General features: G+C 42.6%; 1 protein-coding gene across 2 annotated transcripts; it reads left to right on the plus strand.

Moving 5' to 3' along the window:
• Positions 1–2,306: 2,306 nt before the first annotated feature.
• LOC138964751 (glycoprotein-N-acetylgalactosamine 3-beta-galactosyltransferase 1-like) lies at positions 2,307–14,159 on the plus strand. Of its 2 annotated transcripts, XM_070336793.1 has the most exons (5): positions 2,307–2,413; positions 2,646–2,727; positions 5,923–6,401; positions 9,578–9,772; positions 13,060–14,159. In XM_070336793.1, exons 2-5 carry the CDS (start codon positions 2,646–2,648, stop codon positions 13,225–13,227), a joined length of 924 nt encoding a protein of 307 aa, XP_070192894.1. In that variant the 5' UTR covers positions 2,307–2,413; the 3' UTR covers positions 13,228–14,159. The 2 variants fall into 2 exon arrangements, with proteins under 2 accessions (XP_070192894.1, XP_070192895.1); XM_070336794.1 differs by lacking the exon at positions 2,646–2,727 and having other exon boundaries at positions 2,341–2,413.
• The last annotated feature ends 521 nt before the right edge of the window (positions 14,160–14,680 follow it).

Genomic DNA, 14,680 nt, shown 5'->3' on the forward strand with positions numbered 1-14,680 from the left:
CCCCTAAGGGAGTGTCCAGACGTCTCACGAGGACTGTAGGACCAGTTCAACTTACCGGTAATGCCACCACAGAAGCGGCCACCGACAAGGCAGGAACCTGCTTCCCGGAAATGGAAGCATCCAACAAGGAAGCCAGGAACCGGACAACCACCACGGAAGGGAGCAAGACACTGCCGACCGCCGTGGAACGCTGCATCTCCTCTCTCCTCAATGCCGAACTCTGGGGCAAAGATAACACGAGAGAGGACACCAAAAACCCCCCTCCAACAAGAAGGGAGCACAGAACAACGGACGTGAACGACTGCGCAAAGCACAAGTGCTAGAAGCAGAAACATGCACGGACAAAGAGGGGATTGCAGCCTAAACCACAACCCCAAGCTAAAAAAGGCGACGGCGGACGAAAGCTAAACTAGCCTTAAACGTCGCCTAGCCAAAAAGCTAAAACCAAACATAGCTACTGATAACCGAAACGACGGACGAACTATCAGACGCTAAGAAAATACGAAAAACTTCGCACAAATTACTGTAAGCACGTAAGTCCAATGGACAGAAAACTTCAGTAATTAAAAAAGTTCAAAGAACAACAACTAACCAAGCTTGTAAACTACCCGAGTAAACAAGCAAAGGCGACCTACCAAAAACATTAAAGTCAGCAAAGCTAACAAGATGCAAATGGCGAAAAAACATACGGCTAAAATTACTGAAACACGCAAGCCGCAACGGCCTGCCAAGTCAGTAAACAAAATAATTCTCTAGAGAAACACCCAAAATAACCATGCTTGCCGAACCCAAAGGAGGCCCGCACGGCTAAATACCATTATAATGGAAGTTAGCAAGCTAACTGAACACACTAACAATGGCGACAAAGCAACAAGTCACTGACAAACAAGTCCGAACACGGACGAAAGTTCAGCAACCAAAGCGAGAAAGAGAACACAAAAACAGGAACGAGCTCACCAAACAGCAGTAGTGACGAGCAGACAGACAGGTAACATGGCCGGCAGGTGTCACAACAACACAAGAGCAGACCATAGGAGCGAAAAATTTCAGTGACCTTTCCCTCAGAGGTGAAAAGATCGTATGAGGGTAGGTAGACACGTGGAGTTGTGGGAAGTGACGTGTGCACACCAATATGGGAGGTAACTCCCAGTGTGACTGCTCATTACCTAAGCTACTTTCGCTTTCGTTTTGGTGATGGGGTTGCTTCCCTTAGATAGGTAAGCGTTTTTCAGTGCTAAGCATCTCATGTGACTCAATGCTAATGTGATTCGGAGTAAGAATATGAAATTTAATTAACAACTACAGGCCTGAACACATGAATCTCCATATAAAATCCATGAGTTCGGTTGTTTTCTGAATCTAGATCTGACGTGCACAAACCGTTCATCACAAGCAAATTCCCAAGGCAAGTAACTCATACTCTGGCGACAAGAGTAGTTCCCCTTCTTTTAACGCAGTTTCTTCGACAACACTGACTTCAATCCGACGGTCAGTTTTCAACAATATTTCATTTTATAAACAGATCACACGCAACCAAATGCACACATCTCATCAATTTAAACAACATAAAGCGGTTTCATACACTATTTTCCCCAGAAAACTGAACTTCATACAGTAATTAACGTTGGAACACGGGTGCAAAAGTTCGTCTGCTAGTCCCATTTGACGAAAGAACATTTACTAAGCGATACTAAAACATAAACAGAACACACAATATCTGCCTTTACCGCCACAGCAGAATAACAGCATATCTGTGTACTTGATTTTAGTCCAAAACAGGGAAACTGAAAAGAAGTGTTAACAGAATGGAATGATTTGCACGGAACTATACAACCGCGCATTAATCGATCGCCTGCGCAGGTTGACTGGTTGAGTGATTCGGATTCGATCAAACTTTCGCACAAAAACTCCTGTTTTTTTGGAATAACTGAAGAAAGGAGGAATAAAGAGGTTACACACCTCGTCTCAGTGATTATTAAAAATAATGGTCTCAGTTCGCGGTCATGAAAAAGCTCGCTGAAGCTCGCATTTTTCATGATCCGCTAACTTCGACCATTATTTTTAATAATCACTGAGACTCGGCATGTAACCTCTACATATACAGCTGACTGTTGTCGGAGAGACTTGATTTGGGACTCTGTTCTTCAATGAAAGGCCCAGTAAAGCCAGATAAGGTCGTCGATTACACACACACACAAACACACACACACACACACACACACACACACACACACACACACACACACTGTCGCATTCGGGCTCGTAAATGATCTGTGTATTTTAGGAAAACAATCACGTGCGTTGGAGATGACGCCCTTGTCATTGTGACGGGAGCGCCTGTACGATGTGACGTAAAGGAGTGACGTTGTTTTGGAGAGGGGAGAAAAAACTGCAGGGTTGAAGCACCTAGAAGGTATTGTTCACTGCACCAACACTATCATAATAAGACTACACACACACACATACACACACACACACGCACGCACGCACACACACAGACTTACACACTGTCTCACACACACACACACACACACACACACACACAACACACACAAAACACACACAAAACACACCGGCAGTTATCCGGCCAATGATTGTGTTTCTCTCCACGTTTTCCTTCAACTTTCTGCTTATTCTTGTTTCAGATGAAATTGAAAGGGAAGAAACAAATACTATTGATTCTCTTGATAGGATCCGCGGTTGTGTCCCTTTTCTACGTGATCCAGGGTGAGCGGAATGTGGACTTGATTCAGTTGAAATATCAGAATTTGTAGACGATTTTCGAAAATAACTCCGTCGGGTTTGTATTGGTTGTGAATGAGTGAATACCCTTGCTTTTCCTCTGACAAATTAAGTAGAAGTGCAATGCCAAGGCACTGCATACCCCCAGCGAAGGACAAATCCGCTCTCTCTCTCTCTCTCTCTCTCTCTCTCTCTCTGTGTCTCTCTCTCTCCCCCCTCTCTCTTTCTCTCACACACACATTCACACACATACACACACCCCAAGTCACACACACACACACACACACACACACACACACACACATTCACACACAAACATAGGCCCTACACACACTCACGCACATGCACATTCACATTCTCTCTCTCTCTCTTTCTCTCTTACACAGACGTAGAAACACACACACACAAAGTGACAAACACACGCACGAATGCATGCACGCACACACACATAACCACATTCTCTCTCTCTTTCTCTCTTTCTCTCTCTCTCTCAAACACAAACACACACACACACACACGCCCCAAGTCACACACACACACACACACTCACTCACACCGACGGCGCACTCACTCTCTCACACAAACTTCATACACACAAAACACACACCCATACGCACATACATGTATAGACAGACGGACAAACACACCTTTGCAAACAAACACACATACAAACGCACATACACACACCCATTCTCTCTCTCTCTCTCTCTCTCTCTCTCTCTCTCTCACACACACACACACACACACACACACACACATTTACATAAGCATGCACGCACACACACACACACACAGGCTCACACACACACACACACACACAGTGACTCACACAAATCTCATACACACAAAAGACACACTCATACGCACATAGACAGACGGACACACACACCTTTACAAACAAACACACATACACACTCATACACACACAAACATACACACAAACTCAAGCACACACACATACACACACACACTCTCTCTCTCTTTCTCTCTCTCTCTTTCTTACAAACAGACACCCACACACACACACACACACACACACATGCACGCACGAACACACACACAGGCTCACACACACACACACAGTGACTCACACAGATCTCATACATACAAAACACACACTCATACGCACATAGACAGACGGACACACACACCTTTACAAACAAACACGCATACACACACAAACATACACACAAACTCATGCACACACACATACACACACTCTCTCTCCCTCTCTCTTTCTCTCTTTCTTACACACACACGCACACGCACGCACGCACACACACGCACACACATACACACACACACATGCACACACACACACACACACGAGTACAGACTCATGCACGCACGCACACACACACACACACACACACACACAAACAGTAACACTAACACATGTGCACAAAATGAACACACACACACACACGAGAGAGAAAGACTACAGGGAGGCATGACGTCATGATGCATTCATTGACGTCAAAGACTTTCGACCGTGACGTAATCTTCTTACGCGAGCTTTATCCATAGACTTGGAAACTACGGAATTTCTACCCGTCCAAAGCGGCCTTGGGTGGTGTTTGCTTAAAAAATGGGGGCGCCTAGCTATTGCACCCACCGTATTTTAGTTAGTATGTTCCCAAATGTTGGTGAACTTCCATCTCCAACTGTAGCCCCTGATCGGGCACAACGAATCCTTCTTTATCATGTATTATCGGTATGAACATTTCTCAAGTCAATTACAGAATAGCGTTCGTGGGAAACCTCCAGCTTCGCTGGGATAACTTCACACGTGCTCCTGTCCCCGTGTTCCGACACACCCGTCGCTAGTGATTGGCCACTCCAATATTTGTCCGAGTAAAAACCAAGGGTTTTCACTCTTTCGCAATCCATACAGACCCGACAGAGTTATTTCCGGAATTCGTCTTTTAACGACACGAAGACGAAGGGGAAATAAGCGAGCATGGATTGAGAGAGGAAAGCAGACGGGGGTGGATTTAGGAGAAGGGGATGGGGGGGGGGGGGGTATGGGGGTTAGGGGCGGGAGGGGGATTTGTGCGTATCTCTGCGATCTGCAAGGATCTTCTTGAGGAAAGACACGGTAGGGATTTTTGTCAATTGATTCCAGACGCTGCGGTGTTTCTGCCTAAAACTGTATCAACTGCAGATACTCAAACGTGTTTAGAAGTTAGAACATGATTTTGTCAAGGTAATTCCCAAAATGGCCGCAAAAAGGTGCCACTGGCAGCTTTTAAATATGCTAATCTTTTCATAATTTCGCACATACAACAATTCTGCCGTTTGAAGGGGGCGGGAGAAGGAAGGGGGGATATAGGGAGGGAGTAGGAATAGAGGGGGGGGGGGGGGGGGTTGGGGGGTGGAGGCTATTAGGAGGGGATGAGGAGAGGGAAAAGGGTTAAGGGAAGGGTTAGAGGAAAGGTTTAGGAATATTGTGTAGATGATAAAACTGACAATGACGAAATTATCACATCACCAAACTATGATCGTGACAGTTAATTGATACCGTTGGTGACCTCAAATTTAAACTAATGCAATGGCGATTATTTTTCAGGTTCTCATATTTCTCTTGCCGAATTCCAGTTCCACGGACCCCCTAAGGCTTTTAGTCATGCCTCGGGCATCTATCTATTTTACCAAGTTTTATTGACCTTCTTACAAATAGTCGAAAACGGCATTTTTTTTAAACGAATTATTTTGGATCATTGCACTGGTAGTAGGCCTACAGCGTAAGCCTCGATCAGGCCACGGACGTGAACTAATTACGTCAAAAGTCTGCCTGCATGGAAGTCTAGTAGTCTGGACAAAAGAGAGAATTATTTCTATCTGGGGAGGTTTATGTCAAGACATTGTGTTTGATTACGTAAGAACATGGTAAAGCATGGTGTTTGGTTCCATTTTGGCCTACCCCCTACAGTGTATGTATGTGTGTGTGTGTGTATGTGTGTGTGCGTGTGTGTGCGCGTGCGTGCGTGTGTGTGTGTGTGTATGTGTGCGCGCGCGCGCGCGTGTGTGCTTGCATGCGTGCGTGAATATGTGTGTGTATATGTTTGTGTGTGGGCCGGGTTACTGCCGTTTTTAAAAAAAATGTCAAGCACTGCAGTTTAAGGCAGTTTTTATTTTAACCCACCTTCCTTCCATATCGCGCTTTTATTTTATTTGCAGTGTCAGTCGACGCCTCGCTGGCCAGGACGTTACGTCACAAGTCACGTGTCATGTGCTGGATCCCTTCCGTTGAAAAATGGCTGAAAGACAGGGTGAAGGCCGTCAACAGAACTTGGGTCCCACGTTGCGATGGTCACGTGTTTTTCATCAAAACCAACAAAACGCAACACAATGACGTCATCAGCTTCGATGACGTCAAGGATGGACGGGAATTTTTAACGCAAAAATCCGTGGCGGCCTTGATCTATTTATATCGCCACGAACTTGGTAAATACGACTGGTTCTTGAAAGGTGACGACGACACTTATATCGTGATGGAAAACTTACGGTTTCTTCTCGCTCAGTATAACTCCAGTCAACCCGTATACCTGGGTCATCTCTTCAAAAAATTTGTCAAGCAGGGCTACATGTCCGGGGGAGCGTCCTATGTGCTCAGTCGTCAAGCCCTGAGGAAGCTTAACGAGGAAGGATTTCAGAAGGTGAAGCTGTCAAGGAAATAATGTGTGTGGATGTGTTTGTGTGGATGTGCAATGGACCGTTGCAGCTGATGAAAAGGGGAAAACGAAAGGAAAACAAGAGGAAGGGCCTACCAAAGCAGTTTAGAGAAACAATAATAGGCAGTTTATAGAACGTCAAATTTAAGACAAAACGAATCACACAGAAGTACGTCGAGCTATAATGGTCTTTGCAGTGGACAAAACAAACAAACACACACACGCACACACACACAAACACACACACACACGCACATCCCCCCCCCCCCTCCCGCCAACCCAGTACCTCTCAGCAAAAACGGAATCGTTACCCTACAACATTATACTCTTCAAAAAAAGTGAAGGACCGGTCATAAAATGTTCACAATCTTTAAACTATTCGCCAAAAATCAAGGGTTTGACAAGTTATATGAAACGTCACTTTTTTTAATTAACAAAAGGGCAGTGAATCTTGTTCCAGGAACATTTTTGGTAGGCAGTGTCACTGTGTCATGGCTAAACAGGCGCAAAAAAGGATGTTTTTCAAAGTCCTATGAAATCGGTGCAAGATATTCCATGACAAAAACCAGTAATGCACGTGCTACAACAGGGTTCCACCCAGGAAATGTGCTAACAAATTTGTGTTTTTAAAATGACACACTTACAAAATGATGCAATGAAACATCATGCCCCTTTCACGAACACGCAAGGGCAGTTTGATGGCTACAAGATGTTGTTTCTGCCAGGCAAGTGGTTCAGAGTGTTGCAATGTCTTACTTCAACATTAATGGACTGAAGAAATGGCTTCAAGCAATTGGCAGAGTACAGTTACAACAATGTTATGGTCGGCCTACTGTCACCACAACAATGAAAGATCGCCTCATCCAAATAAATGTCCTGCAGCAAAACAAAGTTACTGAAAAGTCAGCAGGCATCGACCATGAGCTGCCACCGCACACTGTTGTCAGGAATCAAAGTGTTACAAACTGCTTACACGCTTTTAACTTCAGTGAGAGACGCCCAGCCCGCAAAACAACATTGACTGCCAACCATACAGTTGCCCACCGAGCCTGGTGCACTCAACATGTAAGGTGGTTACGTCATCGTAGGGCTCAGTTCTTGTTTACAGATGGGTCCCGCCTCTTTTTACATTTAGTCAAGTTTTGACTAAATGTTTTAACATAGAGGGGGAATCGAGACGAGGGTCGTGGTGTGTGTGTGTGTGTGTGTGTGTGTGTGTGTGTGTGTGTGTGTGTGTGTGTGTGTGTGTGTGTGTAGAGCGATTCAGACCAAACTACTGGACCGATCTTTATGAAATTTTACATGAGAGTTCCTGGGAATGATATCCCCGGATGTTTTTTTCTTTTTTTCGATAAATACTTTTGATGACGTCATATCCGGATTTTTGTAAAAGTTGAGGCGGCACTGTCACACCCTCATTTTTCAATCAAATTGATTGAAATTTTTGTAAAGAAATCTTCGACAAAGGCCAGACTTTGGTATTGCATTTCAGCTTGGTGACTTAAAAATTAATTAATGACTTTGGTCATTAAATATCTGAAAATTGTAATAATTTTGTTTTTATATAAAACGATCCAAATTTACATTTATCTTATTCTACATCATTTCCTGATTCCAAAAACATATAAATATGTTATATTTGGATAAAAACAAGCTCTGAAAATTAAAAATATATACAAATTATGATCAAAATTAAATTTCCGAAATCGATTTAAAAACAATTTCATCTTATTCTTTGTCGGTTCCTGATTCCAAAAACATATAGATATGATATGTTTGGATTAAAAACACGCTCAGAAAGTTAAAACGAAGAGAGGTACAGAAAAGCGTGCTATGCAGCACAGCGAAACCACTACCGCGCTGAACAGGCTCGTCAGTTTCACTCCGTTATGCACAAGCGGCGGACTACGGTCATTGTGAAAAAATGCAGTGCGTTCAGTTTCATTCTGTGAGTTCCACAGCTTGACTAAATGTAGTAATTTCGCCTTACGCGACTTGTTGGATTCTGCTGATGGACGCATCAGAGTCTGGAGGCGTCGTACAGAGCACTTTGCAGATGGCGCTGTTCTAGACAACGAAATCGTTTGATGGGGGCTCTGTGATGGTCTGGGGAGAGATCATCTTACTTCGTAGGACATCTCACTACCGATTAGTGGGAGATTAACTAATGATCGCTGCTGGAATAGGATTTTGCAGTTTTTCGTCGTAAATAATACTACTCTTGTGAATTTGAAATCAGAGGGTTGTCTAGAGTAACAATAAGCTCTAGCGTTGTTTTCGCTGGCATGTTTGACGTGACATTTTCTGGAGACAGTCCTCAGTTCTTCAATAAAACAATACAGAAAAAATTAAATCATTTAACTTTTTGAGTCACTTGAGAAAAAGTGACTCTATGTAATCGGTCAGTGTTAGTCTGTCCGGCCGGCCGTCCGGCCGGCCGGCCGGCCGTCCGTAGACACCACCTTAACGTTGGACTTTTCTCGGAAACTATCAAAGCGATCGGGCTCATATTTTGTTTAGTCGTGACCTCCAATGACCTCTACACTTTAACGATGGTTTCGTTGACCTTTGACCTTTTTCAAGGTCACAGGTCAGCGTCAAAGGAAAAATTAGACATTTTATATCTTTGACAAAGTATCTCGGAAACTATCAAAGCGATCGGGCTCATATTTTGTTTAGTCGTGACCTCCAATGACCTCTACACTTTAACGATGGTTTCGTTGACCTTTGACCTTTTTCAAGGTCACAGGTCAGCGTCAAAGGAAAAATTAGACATTTTATATCTTTGACAAAGTTCATCGGATGTGATTGAAACTTTGTAGGATTATTCTTTACATCAAAGTATTTACATCTGTAGCCTTTTACGAACGTTATCAGAAAAACAAGGGAGATAACTAGCCTTTTCTGTTCGGCAACACACAACTTAACGTTGGGCTTTTCTCGGAAACTATAAAAGTGACCGGGCTCAAATTTTATGTGAACGTGACTCATTGTGTTGTGAATAGCAATTTCTTCCTGTCCATCTGATGCCTCATATAATATTCAGAACTGCGAAAGTGACTCGATCGAGCGTTTGCTCTTCTTGTTAATTTCTTTATGGCATGCGTTTGAAAAAGTGGTCCTTAACTTTTTTCGAAGGGTATACTTCCTTTATTGTGCAGAGCAAGTGTAAAGTGAACGGCAGCAACGAGGATTTGGACATAGGCAGTTGTCTGGAGGCAGTGGGCGTGCCCCCTCACAACTCTATCGATAAGTACGGGCGTTCAGCGTTCCACCCAGAACCAGCCGAGACGCACATAGCACAGGATGCGGTGGACCCTTGGCTTGTAGCATACAATCGTTTTAAAGGAGCGGGGGTGAGTCATTCGATGCACACCGCCGGAGTGGAGTTTTCCAGGCGCGGCCTTGACCAAGTGATATAATCTAGCAAAAAAAAACTGTCTGTCATCGCCCTACGAGCTATACATTTCAGGTTGTAGGTTGTAACACACCAGGAATACCTTAAAACGTTTGAGCGCTAAGTTACTCAAATTGAAAACGGCTGTGTTTTGAGTGGGCATTCCAGACTGTAATTCTCATTGTGACGCCTTTTTTTGCGCCAGTCATTTACGTCCTACCTTTCGCCCCTGAGTGTTCCTGGAGATACAGCTTTGAAATTGAGCCGGGAGTGACAGAGTTCGTTTTGGGTGTTCAATAGAAGACAACACACACGAAGGAGGTCTTAGAATTAGTGTTTTAGCATTATATTTTTCAAATCTAAATGCTGTGTTTGGTAGTATTTTCAGACGGTGATATTCTCCAACGGACAGTGTTTTTTTTATGTGAACTTTTTAAGGTCCAAAGTACGTGGCGCCTTAGGGGCACATCTACCTGAATGATCGTGCAACATCGTTACAAAATCACCAACATTTTTAATTGCCTATTTTCTCTATGAAAATTGGTATACCTGTGTAAATTGAATGCTCTTTTTCATGAAGTTTGTTGTAAAGTGTTTTAACCGTAATTTATGTGCAGAAAATTAATAATCTAATAAAATATAGGTTATAAAAGTGGCACAATTTCCTACAGGTTTTGACACAATATTGACAACACCTCTAGCATGACGTTTTTGACTCACATGCGAAGCAAAAGTGAGTCTATGTACTCACCCGAGTCGTCCGTCCGTCCGGACGTCCGGACGTCCGTCCGTCCGTCCGTCCGGAAAACTTTAACGTTGGATATTTCTTGGACACTATTCAGTCTATCAGTACCAAATTTGGCAAGATGGTGTATGATGACAAGGCCCCAAAAAACATACATAGCATCTTGACCTTGCTTCAAGGTCAAGGTCGCAGGGGCCATAAATGTTGCCTAAAAAACAGCTATTTTTCACATTTTTCCCATTTTCTCTGAAATTTTTGAGATTCAATACCTCACCTATATATGATATATAGGGCAAAGTAAGCCCCATCTTTTGATACCAGTTTGGTTTACCTTGCTTCAAGGTCAAGGTCACAGGAGCTCTTCAAAGTAGGATTGTATACATATTTTGAAGTGACCTTGACCCTGAACTATGGAAGATAACTGTTTCAAACTTAAAAATTATGTGGGGCACATGTTATGCTTTCATCATGAGACACATTCGGTCACATATGATCAAGGTCAAGGTCACTTTGACCCTCATGAAATGTGACCAAAATAAGGTAGTGAACCACTAAAAGTGACCATATCTCATGATAGAAGAGCCAATAAGCACCATTGTACTTCCTATGTCTTGAATTAACAGCTTTGTGTTGCATGACCTTGGATGACCTTGACCTTGGGTCAAGGTCACATGTATTTTGGTAGGAAAAATGTGTAAAGCAGTTCTTAGTGTATGATGTCATTGCTAGGTTTAGTTATTTGACCTTGACCCTGAAGGTCAAAGTCATGTAAAGGTCAAGGTCAAGCATGTGAGTCGTATGGGCTTTGCCCTTCTTGTTTATATTTGGTGGTCATGATAAACACTGTAGTAGCTGGCTTCTGAACCTCAGGCAACTTTGCTGTGTTCATATAATTTCCAAGCTGTCATTTTTGACTCACATGCGAAGCAAAAGTGAGTCTATGTACTCACCCGAGTCGTCCGTCCGTCCGTCCGGAAAACTTTAACGTTGGATATTTCTTGGACACTATTCAGTCTATCAGTACCAAATTTGGCAAGATGGTGTATGATGACAAGGCCCCAAAAAACATACATAGCATCTTGACCTTGCTTCAAGGTCAAGGTCGCAGGGGCCATAAATGTTGCCTAAAAAACAGCTATTTTTCATATTTTTCCCATTTTCTCTGAAGTTTTTGAGATTCAATACCTCACCTATATATGATATATAGGGCAACGTAAGCCCCATCTTTTGATACCAGTTTGGTTTACCTTGCTTCAAGGTCAAGGTCACAGGAGCTCTTCAAAGTTGATTGTATACATATTTTGAAGTGACCTTGACCCTGAACTATGGAAGATAACTGTTTCAAACTTAAAAATTATGTGGGGCACATGTTATGCTTTCATCATGAGACACATTCGGTCACATATGATCAAGGTCAAGGTCACTTTGACCCTTATGAAATGTGACCAAAATAAGGTAGTGAACCACTAAAAGTGACCATATCTCATGGTAGAAAGAGCCAATAAGCACCATTGTTCTTCCTATGTCTTGAATTAACAGCTTTGTGTTGCATGACCTTGGATGACCTTGACCTTGGGTCAAGGTCACATGTATTTTGGTAGGAAAAATGTGTAAAGCATGTGAGTCGTATGGGCTTTGCCCTTCTTGTTCCTGATAATACTGATTTTCGAAGTATATTTGCAAAGAACAAAAATTCATAATTTCAAGAAACCTAAAGCAATATCAAATCTGAATCTTTCTGAGCCAGCCACGAATGCCCAGAAACTGTATGCAGAATTGTGTACAGATATCTTGGATAGTGTCGGAAATATCGTGTAAAAACAGCTGAATTTTGGATAACTTTTCAACCCCTTTTGACGCTTGTGAAAATGACAAACTTACCTTACCTGCCTTTACATAGATACAAGTGACATCATTGACCAAAACACCTGCACGCTAGATGAAGGATTTGGTTCAAAGCAAAATTGACGTCACAAAAGGGAGCCACCAGCCTCATTATTTCCCTTGAGCTGGGGAATGTGCATTATTTGGGAGACACAGTGGCACCACTAAAACGCAAGTGCGAGTGAAAATGACGGTTCTGACAGCTTTTTTGAAGGCGAATTTCACAAATAGTATTTGAAATCAAGCAAAATAACTGATATTTTCAAAACATTCAACCATTTTTCCATCAAAAAATCTCCATCTCAAAGGTTAACATTTTTTCTCTCGATGTTTCGTGATTGTTCAGGTAGGTGTGCCGCCTTAGATGACAACTCCATGCTCAATTCATGTTTTATTTTTGGATAGATTATAATTGTGTTCAATCAGTGAGAGTGTGTTTTCTTTTTGAAAACACTGCATCAGTTTTAATTGAAAGATAAAAAAATTCCCTCCAGCACCCCCCCTCCCCCCTCTCCCGAATTGAACCCTACCCTGTCAAAGAGGAGTCAATCGAGCGTTGTCTCTTCGTGTTGTCTGATGCTCTCGTTCAGTGCTTCACGTGCTAAATGCTGTTGCAGGGCAGGAACTGTTGCAGCGAGTTGACTGTCAGCTTCCACCACGTCAAGCCGGCTGAGATCCTCGTCATGGACCATCTGCTCTACAGAACCACAGTGTACGGGCGTGTTCCGGACTTTTCAAGGCTACAAGGACTTTTTGAGCCTAAAACAATCCCCCCTCCATCCTGATACATGCACGGTTTCAGGACCATCTGATCCAGAGAACCACAGTGCACGGGCGTGTTCCAGAAATGTGAAGGCTGCAGAGACCTTTTGAGCCCAAAGAAAAGCCTTCATCCATCCTGATACATGAATTCCGGACCATCTGTTCCAGAGAACCACAGTGTACGGGCGTGTTCCAAACTTTTCAAGACTGCTGGGACTTTTTAATCCTAAAACAATCTCCCCTACATCCTGATACACGATTTCTCAATCATCTGCTCAAGAGAACCACAGTGTAATGGTATGTTGCTGGCTACAGCAACTTTTTGGGCCGAAAATAATCCCCCCTCCATCCTGATACACGATTTCCCTGCTCCAAAGTACCCGAGTGACCGGCGTGTTGGGGACTTTTTCAGGATACAGGGACTTTTTGAGCCAAAAGAGTTCCTCCTCCGTCCAGATACACGGGTTCCAGCCCACCGGGTGCGCTGAACTACAGTGTACGGGCGTGTTAATGATTTGTGAAGGCTACAGGAACTTTTAGAGCCTAAAACTATATTCCTCATCAGTCCAGATACACGATTTCTTTTTTTTTTTTTTTTTTTTTTTTTTTCAAACAATTTTATTCACATAAATAACAACAATTAACAATATCTCATACAATGAATTAAATACAACTTATCGAGAACAGCAAGCTAACTTTTTTAACGTTTTGTTCTTCGAACACTCACACAAAAATGCTTCTTATCTGTAACTGCCTATTAAAAATACTTTCCAACGGTAAAAACGAATTTGTTTTTTTATATATACTAACGCACATCTTTCCGATTAAGATAATGTGGTTCAATTTATACATAGTTGCCTTTCTCACCATTACAAAATGCATACCAAATAAAACATCACTAACATTCAAAATAATCTTAATTTCTAAAGTACGAAAAATAAATTCTTCAATAAACTTCCAGAATTTGTCTACAACCGGGCATTCAAAAAAGAAGTGTTCAATGAAATCAGTTACATCACAGCAGTAATTACATTTATTAGTTTCCGTTACTTTCATTTTACACAGGAGAATGTTGGTCGGATAAATGTTGTGCATAATTTTCCAGTGTAAAACTCTTAATCTAGTCTCTTGTGTTGACTGATAGGCAACTATCCAGGATCGTTCATCAATTTCTACATTAAACTTTCTCTTCCAAAATCCTCCGGAACATGGTACATCTGTTTTCATATTAATAATCTCTTTCCTGTATTCGCTGGCACTTAACACATTTTTGCCGTTAAACAGTGGTAAGGTAATACAAACATCATCAGTCATATTTACAGCATTTTTGACTCACATGCGAAGCAAAAGTGAGTCTATGTACTCACCCGAGTCGTCCGTCCGTCCGTCCGTCCGTCCGGACGTCCGGACGTCCGTCCGTCCGTCCGGAAAACTTTAACGTTGGATATTTCTTGGACACTATTCAGTCTATCAGTA

Source organism: Littorina saxatilis, linkage group LG4, assembly GCF_037325665.1.
Source record: "Littorina saxatilis isolate snail1 linkage group LG4, US_GU_Lsax_2.0, whole genome shotgun sequence".
NCBI lineage: Eukaryota > Metazoa > Mollusca > Gastropoda > Littorinimorpha > Littorinidae > Littorina > Littorina saxatilis.

Bases quoted from the DNA above. Each gene is read 5' to 3' on its own strand.
- LOC138964751 (XM_070336793.1), top strand. From the start codon at position 2,646: ATGAAATTGAAAGGGAAGAAACAAATACTATTGATTCTCTTGATAGGA. The intron at 2,728-5,922 runs GTGAGCGGAATG...TTTTATTTGCAG, and splicing joins CCTTTTCTACGTGATCCAGG to TGTCAGTCGACGCCTCGCTG. The intron at 9,773-13,059 runs GTGAGTCATTCG...ATGCTGTTGCAG, and splicing joins ATCGTTTTAAAGGAGCGGGG to GGCAGGAACTGTTGCAGCGA.